General features: G+C 40.9%; 1 protein-coding gene and 1 non-coding gene across 7 annotated transcripts in view; both read right to left on the bottom strand.

The window, feature by feature from the left end:
* Positions 1–18839, bottom strand: part of abr (ABR activator of RhoGEF and GTPase) — a 121211-nt gene that overhangs the window by 6594 nt on the left and 95778 nt on the right. Inside the window, exon 1 of one of the 6 annotated variants that reach the window (XM_055043366.1) lies at positions 7555–8167. The exons of the other annotated variants lie outside the window; for them this stretch is intronic. Coding sequence (XP_054899341.1) covers positions 7555–7740 — 186 coding nt within the window. The 5' untranslated portion in view covers positions 7741–8167. Of the gene's footprint in view, positions 1–7554; positions 8168–18839 lie in introns of those variants that run through there. 6 annotated transcript variants of the gene reach the window in all.
* trnav-aac (transfer RNA valine (anticodon AAC)) lies at positions 2846–2918 on the bottom strand. Its single transcript has one exon. It is a non-coding gene; the product is annotated as a tRNA-Val (tRNA).

Genomic DNA, 18839 nt, shown 5'->3' with positions numbered 1-18839 from the left:
GAGAGGGTACAAGCACCACGAAACTTTTGAGAAATAACCTTTGACCTGCTCTTTGTGTCTCCTATGCATCAAATCTAAGTCAACTTCGATGGGTAAAACTGCTTCCTCGCAACTCCTACTTTAGGAATGAATGATGCCATCTCCGCCGTGCTTCCAGCATTTGCCCCTCGGCGGTCTCTCTGGGGTCCAACAAAAGCTCCAGATTGGCCCAGACGCTTGGCCTGCTCCTCGATACATTCTCCGAGTCTGAGCTTCTCGTCCCACGAAGCCCTTCGAGACCTCAGCGAGGGCAAGCTGGTGTTGTTTCAAGCCTCCTGGAGTCTGTGCGCTCTGCATGAGGCCAAAACAGCTAAGTACTTTTTTATTGTCGGTTTTAGCATCTGCACGCCGCAGTCATGTCATTACACTTCTGCACACTATTAAACATCCTCTGCGAGTGCATTTCATTAGCTCATAAAGGAGCCATTTAGTTCTCGTTTCATGCATTCCTATTACTGTTCCAGGCTGTTTTCCCAGCAGGGTGGGAGTTTGTGTCAAAGGATGGGTAATCACCACGACTGGGTCTGTAGACGGCTACTACCAGGAGGGGAAGCGGGACACACTGAAATCGCCTCCTGTGGCTCACTGGAGACTCAAGGAAAACAATTCTTTTCATAGATTTGCTCCCCATTACTCTCTGCTCATTTAAAAAAACCCTGATTAAATATGAATGTACGCAAACAGGGTTGTAAAAACAAAGAGGATCCATTATAGGCAGTGGCTGCACTCAGTGACCCTTCTGAGATCTGCATCTCCCAACTGGGCTTCTCTTTATTAAAAAAGAGAAGAACTTGACCCACTGACCTGCTCTTGGCTTTTATGGGAAATGATTTACTTTGATTCGGCGGGAATGCATGGAGCAAAATGACTTCGTTTTAATGTGCGCTGAAGACGAAAACAGCAACTTTTTTCACACTAGTTATTTTTGTGAAACTTCCAAACTGTTACTTTTTAAATAGTGTGGACTGGCTCGCCATAGCTTAAGAAAAGAAAAAACAACTCACTATTTTGATTTATCTCGACCCCATTTCCACTTTACGCTGCAAATGTAGGTTGAAAGCTTTACGACTGAGGGGAAAGGTTAAATAGTGTCAAAGAAAATACAAGTTACAACTGCTTAGAGAGAAGGTTTTGAATCTTTAGCCTAGCACTGCTTTAGCCATGCTCAATAATTTGTTTTTGATTTTGTTTACCCAATCGTCATGTTTAAATTAATTGGGGGTTTTTTCTACATATTCAGAAACTCACCAAATGTAATGAAAATTGTCTGCCTTGTAAAATATTTGGATTTCAAATGGAATTAAAAATGGGCATGGTCAAACGGGAGGCTTTCTAGCGTCTCGTGAATTGAGACAGGGAAACTGTTACATTTTAGAGAGCTGAAACTAGTTTTAGGGGGAACCTTGTAAAAGTCTCTTGGAGATATGTCCTAAACCCAACAGGAAGTCTGCCATTTGGGTCAAAGGGTCATTTTTGGCCGTTTCTGACTTTGAATACATGTCGAAGTTGAGCAAACTCTTCCTAAAGATGTTGACCTATCTGCTTTATGTTTGGCGAGTACGTCCTTAAGAGATGGGGGATTAAAAGTGATCAAAACCTTGAGTTTTTGTGAGTGTATTATATTTTGAAAATCTTTTGAAATGTTTTAACTTTTGCAGAAAAGGTTGAAGTACACCAAACTTTGGATGAATGACTCCTCTCAGGTGGCATCATTGAATTCTGACGTCAATAATGGCATCACCATCTTTTACAGGAGCTTTTTTCAACTGCATCCCAGGAGGCAAAAACAAAGAGTTTATTCTACAAACCCCCCCCCCAAAAAAAACTCTAGTGTAGTGTAGCTTGGGTTTATATGTCAAAAACATGTTTTCAGAGCAAGAAACAGGTGACAATGTGGGGTGACTTAGTGATAGCGTGAGGTGTAAACTTGAATGACGGGGTGACAGTCAGGGAAGCAGAAGAAAGAGAAGTTAAAGTAAAACAGAAAAGGCTTGGTACAAGAAAAAAAATGCCAGATAAACAAAAACTGGACAAAATTAATATCTGAAAGTGATGAGCTAAATCAAACAATGCAACAAATTTAAATAGATGATCTTATATAGCATAAAAGAGATGAAACCTTACTCTTGGCTGGTTTACTGTTTCCTCAAAGATGTAAATGGAGATTTTTTTTTTCTCCTTTTTTATTGATTCAGACAAATGTCCTTTCTTTGGAATATCAAAACAAATATTTGCACTCATGGACTTGTACAAAACACAATGAAAGTCAAAAATCCAACTTCCCACATACATTCTCAGTATTTTAAGATGTAATTTCAGATAATGTCACCTTAACATCCGAGACTATGACAATTCTTTAGGTTAAAATAGGCAAAGAAATCCTTTAAACCTACAGAACAGTGTGCGCTGATTTTCAGCATTCTAGTCATGTCAAGTGCATTAGCTTTATTTCAACCATGTGTTGCTCTTACAGTGAACCCTACTTACTTACATACATGCGAGCACACGGCCCCCTGAACTTGACCTCGCATATTTCTCTTGACTTTTCAGCCCTTTTTGGCTCAGCAGGAAGCATGCAGCTCCACATGATCCAGCCCACATGTAGACATTACAGAAAATCCACATCTAATTCACTCTCCTGTCTGAGCTCTCTGCCATTTTCACACAAGCAGAAATATTATCTGTCAGCCAGGCTGTAAAGCGTCTATGCTGCTGGACTGATCTGCAGGCACGGTACAAAGCTCATAAGTCACGCTGTTTCACAGACACATTATTTCAACAAGCTGCAGGAAGAGACAAAAAAGGCTGTTCCCGCCCGGTTTCGAACCGAGGACCTTTCGCGTGTTAGGCGAACGTGATAACCACTACACTACGGGAACTGGCTGGCTACCCCCGCCCCCTCTGCTCCTCTTACTCAGAGCTGCAGCACTGTGACTCTCAGAGAAACTGATCAAAGTTTCTCTGAGAACACATGATCAGACTTTAAGTCCGGTATCAACCTGCTTAGATTCCCCTGCAGCATTTACATGCTGTGGACAAATCCTCTGGGGAATGAGCGCAAAAAGGTGTTAAACTCTCTTGTTGAACAAGAAAAAAGGAGTAACTTTGTGTGAGTAATGAAAGGTAATAGTATGACTGTAGTTAGACAGCCTCATTAAATTAACACTACCCATAATAAACCACCTCGTTTCTTCTTGCTGTTGATAACCTTCGAGAAAGAACAACTTGATCCTTTGATCTGCAGGAAAATTATAATGAATTGCTGCTTTAATTCCCCCTTTGTGTTTAATCACAGTTTTCCTGTGCCTGCTCTCTGGCTGATTAAATATTCATTCAGCAGCAGAGAGCTTTTTATTAGTTCTTTAATTAGAACGCGGTACAGACTGCACGCCTGCTTGGCTTTAGCAGGATTACAGCAAGTGTTTGTGCAGCGAGTCCCAGCTAGAACATCACCCTGCAGTATGTTTGCTCCGTGGAATATAAGCAGCGCGCCTATTTTTAGACGTCCTGGTCACATAGGCTTATTGTTTACATGCTCATCGGCGGTGAATCTTTTTACTACACAGCTGATGATGGCATCAGCGCCATGGGAAGTGTTCAGCTTCGTACTTGCCCATTTGAGCCAATAGACAGGAATTTTCCAAGAACCGATGATTGTGCTTTTTAGAGTTCACATCCAGTGTATGGAATCTGCCTGTTCTTCCAGTAAACGGGACCTTACGGATGAGTACTATATGTCTGGAAGACGATTCTGCCTGTAGCCCAGATGAGTAGAAGCTCTGCAGCGCACTGAGCTGGGATTATCTCATAATAAGAGCAGAATAAAGGAGCTTAAATAGTTTTTAATGACAGAGTTCTGAGTAAATGTTTCATATAATGATTTCCAAACATAATATTTTAATACATTGAGGATTTCTTTTTCTTATTAGCACTTTCTTGCAACCCTCTGCCAGTGAGTAAAGCCTGAGATCATTCCTGAATAACTCTCTAGTAGGGGTGAAGTGAGTTCTAGTGCCAACATAATAAAGTGTTGCCATTAACTGTTTTCAGTCTTACTCCAGTCAAGTTGATGTATGTCTCTCACCAATGCCGGTCAGTGCACATTCTACACATATCAAGTATCACTTTAATTTATTCTACACTGATTACAGTTTGTCTAAAGACAAAGTTTGTGATTTGAGAACCCTGCATTCTGTTTGCAAAAGAGGAAAATTTTGATGACCCTGTCTCATGAACCCAGTTTTGCTCAAGAATCGGATTTTCCAAATACAGTCGTCACAAATGTAATTTCTTCAAACTCAACATAAAACCCTCTCTGTGAGATTGTTAATGTTGCGCAAGTATGTCCTGATTTAATGTGCCTTTCCTGAGAAAGAACACAGGTTTTATTGTGATGATCTATACGAGTGTTTAATTCCCCCTGATAAACCCTCACGCTTTCTTTGGCCAGATCAGCAGAGATGGTTTTCGACATAATCTTTTGGGGATACGGCATAATACAACGCTGAACTCATTACCTCGGTTTTCTGGTGATCTGTAATCCTTATCTCTGACAACATGGAAGCAATTAGATGCTCTATATAGGTTTCCAGGGAAGTAAAAACAGCACCTTTAACAGCACATAAGCAACATAATGTGTTATTTTGCACAAAACTTCATCTCAGCCCTGAGGTTGGGTGAAATAAAATCCTCCCTCTCTATCTGTTTCAATGTGTAATGAAACTCAAACCCTCACCACCTACATCAAAGATCAATGCCTACTCGTCATCCTGCAGGGGCAGAAGCCAACCTGCACGCTTTCAGCCGTACCGCTAGAAGCCAGGAGGTTATACTAGGTATCAACATGAGAATATTTTACTGACCTCTCGGAGCTCATTTAACCAATCACAATGCAGCACACGGGGGGCCAATAAAGGGCTACACCCGCCGGTGGGGACAGACGGAGATTTATGTGGCCTACATAAAAGGGCCATTAAAGGGCTGGCTGGCATTTTAAACAAGAGCGAGGATGAAACCCTAATATCTCATCTGCACTAATCAACATACTTAAATGGAAGAATATAGTTTTGCAAGAGAAATAAAATGCAGAGGAGGAATTAGTGAGGTGGAGGGCAGGTGATGATGGCTACATGTTCCTCTCTCTGATGGTCAAGCAAACAAACCAAAGAAATAAAATACAGCAAAGAGCCGACCTATAGCTACTTCATCATCTTTTGCTCTTTTGTTAAGACACATGAAGTACACGACGTCTGGTTCCAGTCCAATTAGCGTTCCTAAGTCTGCCTCCCATCTCATCTCGCTGCGTCTTAATTAGGCTCGGCTGTCAGCCGAAGCAGGAAGAACATTTCCCCGGTGTTCCTCCGTGCCCTCGCAAATCTTTTCTCATGCAGACTCCTCTGAACAGAAATTAGATAACATGCTGCTTGCTATAGGTGCACCCAAAAAGAAAAAGCAATAACGTCTGCTGCTTTTCCTGTCTTGCTCACTAATCACAGTGATGCTTTCTTGGCTCTTTTTGTCTGCTGTTGCAATTTTAGTACATTTTGTTGGGCTGTAGAGTCACAAAAATGCTGGCATTCAGGGTTCTAAATGTAAATATGACCAAAACAAGTACATTAATCGCTTCATCTCTTTGTGAAAACACCCTGGAGGCTTTTGTTATTTTGCCGTCTCAAGCGATGAGCTCAGATGATTTAACTTTCTCTCATCTCTGCCGTCAAACAGAGATCCCGGTTATGTAGGGGCAGAAAGGCAGCATAGGGGAAACATAAAGGGGGGATTGTATAAGAACTGATAGGACCAAAAAGTAACTATGCATGCAAGTGCAGCACAAATTTACTCAACCAACAAAAAATAAAAAAAATTAATCTCCTTCGAAATGAATGAATGATTGTAAAAATGAATGGGGCCTTTGAGACATGGTGGGTGAAAGGGAGATTTTTCTGCAGCTTTACTAGAGAATCACTTTTTTATATACTATTGCTGACTGAGAAAACAGCGAGAGAAGAGAAGAAGAAATCAATACCAGACCTACGGGTCAATTCAGTAAAGGCTGGTCTTACGGTGTAATCCCCTCTCTTATTCCTCTCAGATTGACAGAGGTCAATGTTCCTAAAGCAGCTATCGAATAATTCAAGACATCAGAGGTCAGATGAAGTCTCAGCTTGGATGCGGATGCTGAAGAGGCTGATTATACACACTAAATCAAAGGCGAAATTCTGCCGATGCGTTCAGAATGAGGTGAAGACTGCTGAATAAACAAGCGCGAATACAGAGCAAAAACATCTAATTTTATATCTCAGTTAGTCATAGCTGAAGGGGCATGTGAGCAGCTTTGCATATAATCAGAGCTTGCTTGTGATATTTCAGAAGCAAGAAAATAAATAAATAAATAAAAAAGCTTCTCTTTAGCTACAACAGAATAAGTCATGTTTCAGATACTGCATTTTAAGTGTGCCATAATAAAACTTGTATGCCCTGAACCATATTTGAGAAAATTAAAACATGATTTGCAAATTGGGTCTGTGTAATTTATACTGAGAATTAGACTCATGACAGGAATTTGTCCATTTTTTAATTTTTAAAATACACTATGCCTACGTTCTACCCAGTAATGACAGTATCAACACTCTTTGGTGTGGAAGTTTGCACTGCATGAAGACTCAAAGTCATCTACTTGCTGTATTAGTGAGGTGTTGAGGTGTCACATTCATTGATATGTTCTACATGGGTATTATTATTACATACCTGAAGAAAACATTAGAAATTAGTACTTTTTTTTAAGAACATGTTCTTACAGCTTTTATAGAAAAATTGGAACAGGCCAAATTCTGTGTCTGCAGGACAAAGATGATATTAAAATACTAAATTCATCAGTTCAAGCAGAGGGTAATATCTCAAATGAACAGTGGAGGGAGCTGTTTTGACGACAAAACATCTCAGACACATTGAGTCACTCATTTGTTTTGTCTTCAGCAGGAAATTAAAAGGACAAAAGACACTGGTCGGAATTAAAGAAAAAGAGGCTGAGGTGAGCTCACGGTGGCAGAACGATTAGATAGATGAGAAAGTCAGATTTCCGTTCTTGATTAGATTATTATATAATCCAGGAAAATAATAATAAGCTCTCGCGGTTTCTGTGGTGCGTCCTGAAACATTAGCATTGTGCTCCATCTCAAGAAAGTGTGATTATACCTCTTACAGAGAGCAATAAAGCCATCTTCCACAAACCCTCATTTACAGGATATTAAATCCATCTGAAGCCATTTCCTGCAACAATCCTCTCAAACTTTTTCTTTGTAACCAGGTCACAGCGTACGCATCACTACCATCCATCACATATAAAGACATCAGATAAGAGTCAACTCCCCACTGACAGAGCAAACAGATATGCGCTGAGAATAACAGAGAGGCTGAACAAACAGATGGTAGTGACACCGTGATGAATGCAGGGACAGATGCAGCAGAGAGAAGATAAAAAGCAGGAAGAAAACAGCTTGTGTACGCATGTCAGACCTTTTGTCTCAGCAGCTTGCTGCGGACTCGGCCCCATAGCTTGGCCCCCGTGTTGGAGTGTCTCTTGAGCACCGGGGTCTGGGGCTGGCTGGACAGATTGTGCTGGTTCTGGTCCATGCAGCACTGCTGCTCCAGACGCTCGCACATAGAGTTCAAGTTTACATCCGACACCAGGATCTCCGTCATCCCAAAGCCGCAGAATCTCCCCTTCCTCCAAAAATGCAGGTGGGAGGAAGTGCTGAACTTGAGGAGAAGTCAAGGGTTGGAGGAAGGATCTCCACGTAACCCGTAATGGTTAGACCAGGTGCTGGAGGGCCAAGAAGCGATGAATAAAAAAAATAAAAAAAAGAAAGTCTTTTTAATTCAAAAAGGAAAAAGATGAAAAGCAGAACAAGAACTGGCTGCTGCCATGACCTCCTCGACAAGCCTCGTAAAAAGTCCAGGTAGGATCCTGCTTCTGCGAGTTTGCTTCACAGTCAGCTGCCAGCATCTCCTCACTGTGCAGTTTGACTTCCAGCAGGGCAAACGGAGGCACCGAGCGCTCCGAGAGGCAGAGACAGAGAGAGGAGGGAGAGGGGGAGCCGAGCAGGAGGGGGGAATGAGCTGCAGGAGCAGAGCTGCCTCTCCAGATGTGGTTGGACACTCCTCCAGAGAGGGAGGGGTGGACGAACAGTCAATGAGGAATGAAAAGAGAAAGAAACACAGGAGAGAGAGAGGGGGAGGGACTGTTAAATGTTGAGCTGTGTTTTGGTCAGTACTTTGACCCTGGTCAACTTTTCCCAGAGCTGCACAGGATGTGGATAATATGAGAAAAAAGGGGCAATGAATATTAAAAACAATCACCAAGCAATTAAATCCTAAACATTTCTGGAGTTCATCTATAGCCAAACTCCTAAGGCTGAGTTAAGACTGCTGCCAGGGTTTTTGGATATCGACTGGGGAAAAAGTTCCACGTTGAGTCAGCTGTGACTATGCCAGGCCACAAGATGGCGCTGTGGTTTCAGCATCTCATTGAATTCGTACGCGCTTTTGACCCTTAGCTCCTACTTCATTAGCTTTCACGCTCATGTAACACGTTTATTCCTAATCAGAAATTGTGCTAAACTGAACAGGTTATAAGTAGCGGAACACAGCAGAATGCTATCCGCTAAGTCAGCCATTTTCAGTATCGGTGAGATGTTCAGAAATTAAGTCAGAGGAAACTGAGTGGTGAAAAGCAACTTGAGAGAAAAACTTAACTATTTATAACATATTAAAACACTGGAGTGTGGTAAAAACACTTAGTTATTTAAAAAAAACCAAAAACCCTAAGCTTATTATCATTAGGCTCTTTTTTTTTTTTTTTAACTTTGTAATGCCCGGTTTTGGAGCGACTGCCCTTTCACACACACAGTGTGACGCTGCCTCTGCTGCTCTGAATATAAAAAGATTAAAGACAGGTCAGGGTAGAGAAGCTGAAAAAAAATGTGTTATCAGCAATTCAGATCCATACAAAAACCAGAGAATCACTAAGAAGGTCTATAAGAAATGCATTTCCTTCTGTTCGCCTTAATCCACTCTTTCACCTCTTTCGCCCTGTGCGCCTGTTAATGTACCTTGTTTGGCATATCTCTTAATATCTCTAGTTTTGTCTTACCACTGACTATTCTGCATTTTTCCACCAAAACCATTTCTTCTAAGCCTGCCTGTCGACACTGGAAAGACAGTCAAAGAGATCAAATCTTTAAGTTTTTTCAACAGGACAAGCCGAGTTGATCGCTCATACATGGAGCCCTCTACATATTGGATCGATATGCAGCAAAAGAACGTGTGTGTGCCTGTCATATTCCCTCCCTGTCTTCTGTGTGCCAACCCGCTGGAATTAGAGTGGAAAGATATTCAGCTTTGGAAAGGTTATTTACGCGAGGATGCATTTTAAAGGGGTGATGATTGTGATTCAGAGTCGGCGCACACATCTGCCGGCTGATCTTTCACTGATTCATAGAGGAGCCTCAGATAAGCAGAAAAAAAACCCCAGACAGAATTTCTTTCATTTAATGAATGAATTACTAGCAGCTTTGATTACATAGGAATGTATACATTCATTTAATCTTATAGTGCCATTGGATTCTCTTTTATTCGAATCTCCCTCTAAAACAGAAGAAATGTTCAAGTTTAATATTCAGACAGCAGTAATTATCCTTTCAGTACCAAACCAGACTCATTATGTCATCACAGGGCGTGTTGGATAACCTCAGACTGGGTTCGCGAGTCTTCTGCGGCGGCGATAAAACAGTGAGCAGATGAAAAGGGCAAGCGGCACGGTGTGAACGTCTGAATCCGCAAACCGAAGGGAAGGGCGGAGGAGGGGAGGTGGAGCTTTGTTGTGGAGCAGACCTCAGCCAACCTCTTGGCACAGATTATTTTTAACTCACGGGGTCCGCAGCTTTGAGACATACACTCTCCATGCGTCACAACTTGGAAAGAATGTCTGGGAAAACCATGTTTTGAAAATGGGAGAAGAAAAACCCCACAGGGAGATCGGGGAGATATTTTGGGGCAAGATGGAGAGAGAATGGGAATGCTGGACAAGCTTTGTATATGGCAACTCATAAATGTTTCAGGGTTTTTGTTTGGAAATGGTTCATGCTATTGTAGCAGCCATCGACTGGACTAATATAGGAAAGAAACGAGAAAAAGAATAGCAAGAACCACATTTAGAAGCAAAGACGCAGAGTTCTTCAGTGGATTACGCAGAAAATGTAAAATCAGTAAGATCAGTGGGGAGTACCTTCAGTGATTTCACCTCCATGAGCTCACAATGGATTTGTTTGACAGCATGAATATGAGGTAGACAATACTACACTTCATTACATAAATGATTTTCTGAACCATTTTCAAACTAAATATCCCCCAAAAAGAGGCCATGCACTAAGGTGGAGATTTGCCGAATAAGTTCTGCAGTAATGAACCTTATATGACTGATCAGCCGTTTCAGAGAACTGTTTCTTTCTCCAGACAGCATGCAACATCACCAATGCTTGACATAACAGAACAACAACAACTTGCCCGAGAGCTACACGTTCCTGAACACCGCTCTCCATTTTCCTTAGATATGTGGTCTATGCTAATTTACAACACCTACTTCCTGTTTATTAAAGGCATGGGTAACGTCAACATCTGGCTAAATTACGTTGATTTGCTCCGAACCCGTAGATGGAAATGTTTCGACAGTTTAAAAGTTTCCTCAAAATTGATATGATAATTGGATGGAAATGTAGATGGTAAGAACAATCTATTTCAAAATCCTCTTCTGCTTTTAGTAGTAACTCATTTGTCCGATGAGTAGTAACTCATCGGACAAAGCCATTTCTGTTGTTGTGTGTCCCATCAAGGCATTGCTGCAAAGTGAACACTATGCAGCCATAGTTAAAACGCTTATCTGGTTTTATAGTGGCTCTAATGAATTTTAAACATGTAGAAATGCCTGAGTGTCAATTCACATGGTGACAGTGGGACAGAAACTGGCATCTGTGCGACCAGTTCAACCAGAGTCCAATGCTTCACTTTCCATCACATCAACAAAACCCACTCAGCAGAGACAGTCAGATCTACCCAGCCCCCACAGGTCACAAACAGATACTACAAAGTCACATACCCACTTTCACTAATGTCAACTCATCATTTATTTAAGACATTAAAAACAAGACAGAGCCCAAGCAGACATGTTAACCCAGAATCCAGAGGGTTCTACCTTAAAAAGCTCTCCCGGTCGTTCAACAGTTCATTTGACACAGCTCTTCAAAAACTACTTTCATACACGTAAAGTATACTTTGGTAATATTTGCTAGAAGCCTGGGCTCATTCAGCTTTCAGGTTCGGTTCGGTGGGCTGGTTTATATTGCACAAAGTGGAGGCAGATAGTGGACCCTTTTTTCCCTAGAAGGCTTTGAACAGATATTAAGCCACTGCAGAGATAAATTAACACTATGAGATGAATAGCTGAGGGGCCTTGAGCTTGGGAGACATGGGACCAATAAAAAGGCGACAAATGAGAACACAACAAGAGGAGGGAAGCCAACTGGGAGATAAGGCTGAAGGTTCTTGTGGGAATGGAGAGACTCATAAAAGATAGAGTGCAGTAATTAGTCAAATCTTAGATCTTTGAGATGTTTTCTTTATTAGAGCATGGTTTGGTGTTGGCGCGGTGTTGCAGCTGCCGAAGGCTTTTCTCTGAGTGTTATTGCTGCTTGTCATCTTATACTCTACTTAAACAGGCAAATTTTTCTCCAATAAAAAACAATAGATTGCAAAGAGCCCTCGCAATATATTTAATCTTATTATGTAAAGCTTACATGTTGGTTTTATCCCTGGCTGCCTATGCTGTGGCATCAGGTTCAGCCCTGCGTTGTAATTGTAGACAGTGTGGAACGGCCCTTCATACAGTTCTGCTATATGACCACAGCCATGGGTGGACCAGGTCCATGTTTGCAGGCTCCTTCTGAATGCAGCTGTTCCCCGACCAGCACTGGGATGATGCTGTTGGTTTGGTGATTCTCCAGCCTCCATCTGTGAGGTCCTCAAATATAGGTATGATCCTTTTAACAGATGCAACCCACCCAATGAACAATAGATATCTCAGAGCCAGGGAACTCTGTGCTTTAATGCTGAACATCCTGGGATTGTGTAGCTGCTGCCTGGGAATGTTCTCAGTTTACCCCTGGCATTAGCCGTACAGAAGCACTGAAAAACAGTCTGGTGTTGATCTCTGACCAGTCTTTACTCAGTTTGAAACTTTTTCCCAGACAGTGGAAGAACTACACTAAGCTCTAACCAGGTTGTGCTTACAACACTCTTCTGTGTGGATGCTCTATATAAATATAGCTGTTTCCAGTGTGGTGTTTATAATATAGTCACAGGAAGCAAAAAGATGCACATCTTCAAATCTCGCTTTCTAGATAAGATTTCAGCAGATAACAGGAAGGATGAATATAACGCAGCAAAGCTGCTCCCTGTCTCAGACATTTGCTGTAATAAAGGTAAACTTTCAAAAGTCTTGGGCTGAATGTTTCTTGCTTTGTTGCTCTAGAGAATGTTTTTAATCTCTTTGCGGCATCAAAAACAAGAACTCTCTTTAAACCCCTTCTTGTACTTAGCCAAATGTAATACATATGTGCCCAAGTTTTGTTCTGAGGAAAAGTCACTTGATACCTGTGGCCCTACTGTGGCTATGATATTGTTATGAAACCTAAAAAAATTGTGGCTAAAGTAAAGTACTTTGTAAATTGTCTTTAATATTTGCATGTTTAGGCTTACAAAAACAAAGCACAAAGTTTTTCCTATTATCTTTTTATCTTTGTTATAAAATCATAACCAAACTGTTAATTACAGCGACTGCTTTCAAACGCATTTTGTGAAGCTGCCAGCACAAATATTACAAATATTTGCCCACACCTAACGAGTTCTAGAAAAAAAAATACAGTTATATGTTTTAAATATGTTTCTATTTTGTCTTTTATTCATAAAGATAAATCAGATCAAATGTCAACAAAAATATCAGAAATTGGACACGAAGTTCAGATCAGATCTAAATTTATTGTTAAATCTCTAGCTGACTATATTTTCATTTGTCATAATTTCATCTATGACAAACTTAGATCACCTCACAAGAAGCTACTTTCAAAGAAAATAGAGTGCTTCATGGTTCCCAGTAATTGTTCTGGTTACAAATCCAGTTCTCAGCTGGGGTCATTCTATATTTAGTCCTGGGGTGCATAAAGTGCTTTTTAATACCAACATAAATAGGTGAAAATTTTTTATAGCTGAATATGGCAAAACCACTTTTCCACTCCTGAATAAAATGAGAAATTCATCAAATGATCATGCGAGTAATAACTAAAGAAAAAAATGTGAATTTAAAAGTTAAGGTTTAAGTGAGGAGACGATGCCAGAAACTAACAAAAATGCAAGATGAGGATTTCATACTCTCAATATGTCCACTGTTCCTTTAATCCAGAACGCTTTGAACTCTTCACAGCCTCTAAGATTGGATTTGTATGGATTTTTCAGGTCTTTTGAAGCATTTTCTGATTACTTCATTCTTAACCTTTTTTTAAAAAAAATTTCGACCAGCACAGCATTCTCTCAGGATAGGCACACATAAGCCATTTTATGACTTGGTTATTTTGCCCCTTTAGGTGCTTTCACACCAGCCATGCTTGGTCCACTTTAATCCAACTCCAGTTTGTTTACCTAATAAGTCTGGTTTGATTTTGCAAATCCAAAATCAAACTCTGATCTGCACCAAAAATATAAACTCTGGTCCAGCCACCAACTCCCGGTTTGTCTTACACAAACTATGATCTGGACTGAATGAGAATGCCAAACAGACCGAAGACAAATATAAAACCAGGAAGTGGATTATAGCGGAGGGCATTCTGGGTACATAGAACCAAAACCAACAGTGGTAACTTGATGAGAACTGGTATACAATGGTTCAAGTAAATAGTTTGTAAACTGGAACAAAATGGAAGTAGGAAGAAACAAAATATCCATGTTTAGGTACAAAATTGGGATATAAATTGGTGGAAAGGTGACTTAACCTGAAGCAGAAAAAGACCAATATAAACTTCTGATTTCATAGGTTGTCATATTTGACTCCCAGTTATTGCTGAACACAGAAGTATCCATTTATATTCTTGGGATCATTCGTCCTCCGAATCCCTTAAGAAGGTATCTGGGAACAAAGACAATCATTTGGGACCGTAGGACTGAAAAACGACAAAATTGAAAAGAAATGGGAAGATGCCTTAGGCATATTTGATTTACTCATCACTGAAGACAAAGCACTTCATGGTAATCGTTTGCATCTCAAGGAGGACAGGGACCGGCTGAGAGTGATGGCTGCAAACCCGACTTTGAGTGCATCATTCAATCAGGTTAAAGTCGATTGATCTGTATAAGCATGTTCTGGGGATGACCCACTGCTGCTCTTTGATCTGTTTCTGCTGCCTTTGCAGGAGCTTTAGAGGAAAGCAGGGAGATAGAGTTTAATTCAAAAGAGAGAGAGAGAGAGAGAGAGAGAAAGAGAAAGGGGTCTGTGTGTCGGGAGGGCTTTCGAGGGAGGATCTTTCAGGGTGCAGCGAGAGTGCTAAATGCGAGTGCAGAAGGAGGAGGGGGGGAGGGTTTGGCAGGGTGGGAATTCACAGCCTTGGGGTGCTTTAAAGATTATTCCTGCTTCTCTTTCATCCTGGCCACTGGGAGCATCCTCCTCTGATAAACCGCTCCATCATTTATTAAGCACATTAGAACAACAGTGGAGAAGGAGGCTGAGGGGGAAGAAAGAGGATGGGTAGGAAACGAGGAAAGAGAAGCTGTTGTTGGGTGTGGCTGTGATGAACACGGGGAGAGAGTGCAAAGAGTGCTAAAAACACGTCAAAGAGTACAATGTATTCAAAATCCACGTCAAAAGGTGAGAAGAGAAAACTTTTCTGAAATGTTTTTCTCTCGTTTTGGGGGTTTTGTGAATATGTTTTAATGCAAGCTGTGAAATAGACGGAAGGAGATGAGAAAAAAAAAAGAGGCTGAGAAACAGCCTGATGCAACAGCAAGCAGGGAGAGCAGAAATGCTGCAGGGTTCTGCATGACAAAACCCAGTTTATACAATGAGGTCACGCTCTGCACACCCGAAGCTGTTTATTTTAACAGTGGTGACTTTTAAGTCATTCATCAGTACTGTTAAGTGCCTTTAATGATCCTACTGTTATTTATTTTATACTTGGAATATTTATCCTGATTTAAGACCGCTTCCTCTAACAAGAAGGCTGAGATTTGTTCCATTTATTTCACCCTGCAGAAAAGTCAGACGCAGCATCTGCAATAAAGTCTTTTCCTGTATTTTTGCAGTTGAGAAGAAAATAAAAAAAAAGTGTCAGGGGTGGGAGGAAGACAAGATTAGAACTCGAGTTAGCGCAGAAAGCAAACTGTGTCGTTCTGAGGCTGAGTGGCAGCGTGCTAAAAAAGACACCATTATGAGCATGAGACAAACAACTTCGTGGTGAAAATAAATAGTCGGTTCTGTTGCCAGAGCAGAACGAAAACTTTAAGTTGACCTTGAATGAAACTCAGTACAACACCAGTGGACATGATCCTTATCGTATGACATCATTTGACATAAACTGTATGTCAGAGATGATCTACTTTGTTTTAGGGTGCAATAAAAAAAAAAAAAGGTTCTTACAGATACAGAGAGTCACCCTGCAACTGTTAGGGCACAAATCCGAATGGAGAATCATGACTTTGGCATCGATGTCACAGAATGTGGGTTATCCAGTTTTAAGGACCGACGGCACAATATAGCAGCCTCGTCTCCGTCAGACTGCTCCAGGGCAGCTGTGGCTACAATCCATTCGCACATTCGTCAGCGTGTGAATGTGTGTGTGTGAATGGAAATGATTTCATGAGCGTCCTGAAAAGTTCCGTAAGACTGACATCATTTTATAAACAGAAAGCTTCATCTTTAACATATTCTTAATTGGTCATTTGTAATGTAATAAATGTACTACTCAAAAGTATAACATTGGCAGATGATGTCGTGACTTGTTTTAGCCTTCTTGTTACCAGCAGAGAATCTCATTCTCTCAGTCTGAACAAACCGTAGACACGTGATAGAAAATATATTTCAACATACCTCCACATAATTTCTACCTCGTCTGACTTTGCCGTGACATACATTAGTGGTATTGGAAATTATTCACTCAGTAGTGGGACCCACACTGAAGAGTGATGTCATCCAGCAAAAAACAGGCAACTTCTCGATGCATCTAATTCATATGAACATTTGTAATGATTTATCAATGAAAACAACAGTGATATGTAGTCTGCTCTAACGAAATAGGTAGAACCAAAGTTGCAATTCTAAGTAGTATGCTAATGATGAAATTGACAATGTTCACACAGCTTATAAATGTGACCCAAATTAAAAAATGTTTTTTTGCCTGTGTCAGACTTTTTCAAGGCAGTCTGGCTGAATTGCAATCTATTGATCCAGGGGGGAAAATAATCTTATGTGCCACTTTCATTTGTTGTGCTAAATCTTACATGAATCTGAATGCAGTCGCATTTCACCATTTAACATTTTAACTATTAGTATGAATGATCGTGCAAAAAAACAAACAAAAACAAATTTTAATTCAGCCTCAATTGTGTGAACTCGATGAATGTAATTTTTGTAATTGTAATACATGTAATATAATTTTGTAATATATGTAATTTTTTTTAAAAAAACCATGTAATGTAAACACAAACTAAACACAAACAAAAGTTACAATCACATACCAAGAGGAGGTTGTGTTACATCTAAGGATCGTGACCCAGTTTCAGGGTTGGAGAGAGTGCAGCCTCAAAGGACTTAGCTGTTGCTGACCTGCTTGAATAATTTATCTTAAGTGTGCTGACCGGACGCAGCCACCTGGAAGATTACACGAGAGGAAGTGGGTGGGCCATGGTGGGACCAAGAGAAGAAAAAGTGACAGCATGATCCTGAGTTACACGGCATGAGATGGGGTTATGCAACTTGGGAACATAGGAGAAGAAGTGTGGGAGAGAAAAGTAGGATGGTCTAAATATTTCAAGGCGACGACAACGCAGTGTCACTTTGGCTTTCTAGGAAGTCAGGAGAATAATCGAGAGGAGGCGCTGTGCTTGAAGTTGAGCAGACAGCAGACAGACAGGAGCTGCTAGGCTTTCGCAGAGCTAAGCAAAATACCTACGAGCGCAACTGAGCAGCTTTCATTAATGTTGAGCTCAGTACTCAAAACGTATGTTCTTTTTGATGCTTTAGTTTATTCTGTTCTCCATTTGCAGAACCTCCAAATGCTGGTAACAAGACATAACCAATTATTTAAACAAAGTGTTGCTAAGGTACAAACTTGTCTATTATGATGCCTGAGAAAATGCCAGCGTGGCCCCTCCCACACTTGTTGCTGCACTCTGTCTTTCAGCTTGAAAGGTGAAGGCTGGTGCATTAATCACTCAGGAACAAGGCAAATAGATCTGTTTGGAGGTACTTACAACATGTGTTTCCATTGACCATAAAACTGCGCAAATTGGAATTACAACAATAAATTTGTTCGATGGAAACATGCCAATTCAAAAAATCTCCGGTTTCTCCAAATACATTTTTGTGCAAGGCTGAAGTGGTTAGTCATGAATTACTAATTAACAAGCGGACATCAGTTTGTTAGACTTGTTTTGTCTGTTATGAATGACAAAACGGTATAATTTAGGGACCTACAAGCATGTGAATGCTTAAATCTTAAAAATTTTCTCCACATGGGTTTTTCCAACATAAAACTTGCTCAGAATGTTTTGCTTCCAAACAAATCAAAACCAAAGCCGAGCCACACCAAAATCCCAAAAAAATCCTGACTAGTTTTATAAGCACTGACGTTTTTGTGTTCCGGTGAAACCAGGTCAGTTATCCAGTCACGAAAACATCCATCCTTCCCCCTCCCGTTCCTCTTCACTGTATCCAATAAAACAAAGGCCCTTGAAAAAGATAAATCACTTTGCCGTCAAGCCTCATTTGCAGGTGAACAATCCATTAACATGCCAGTGGAAAAACCAATCACTTAATCGATAAAACTCTCAGCTTTAGCATCCAGCGATGATTGAAAGAGGAGCTTAACATTTTCTCCCTAACTATTCTGACTCCAAGTCTTCTCTCGACTTCTTCTTCTGTACTCTGCATTGTTCTCAGTCCTCCTCCTTTTATTCTTCCTCCAAATCACACAGAAATGAGACGGATCTGAAACCAAACTGAACTGCTTCCTGTGAATGATTAATGCCAGGTAGCAGGATTAGTGAAGTTTAAGTGAAACATGAGAGGAAGAGGAGACAACGCAAAGAGGAGGAGATGCTATCAACCCAAACAACTCTTCCCCGACTCCTGGAACCCACATGCAAACTACACATCCCTCTCCCGGCTATTACAGAATGTACATTGCATAATTCGAAGAATTTGCGACTGCGAGAAATTGACTTTTGAGGTGCCCGCCTTCACAAACACCCACTCGGCTCTTTGCAAGCCCGGAGACCAGAGGGAAGAGGTACGCGCTCGAGCCGGCGCCCACCAGCGTTCTGCCAGGGACAGGTTTGGAAAATAATACAGCCACTAAAAAACGCTTTGCTCAGATGAATTCACGCCACGGCGGTTATACAACAGGCTGCTTCGAGCGGAACAATTCATCATTTGAAGAGCAGCAGATAACTGCGTAGATGTCCAAGGTCGTTTTAAGTGCTTCGTT

The sequence above is a fragment of the Poeciliopsis prolifica genome, unplaced genomic scaffold, assembly GCF_027474105.1.
Source record: "Poeciliopsis prolifica strain line A6 unplaced genomic scaffold, Auburn_PproV2 SCAFFOLD019, whole genome shotgun sequence".
Classification (NCBI taxonomy): Eukaryota; Metazoa; Chordata; class Actinopteri; order Cyprinodontiformes; family Poeciliidae; genus Poeciliopsis; species Poeciliopsis prolifica.
The sequence above is the reverse complement of the archived record's forward strand: the minus strand, read 5'-3'. Positions and strand labels throughout refer to the sequence as shown.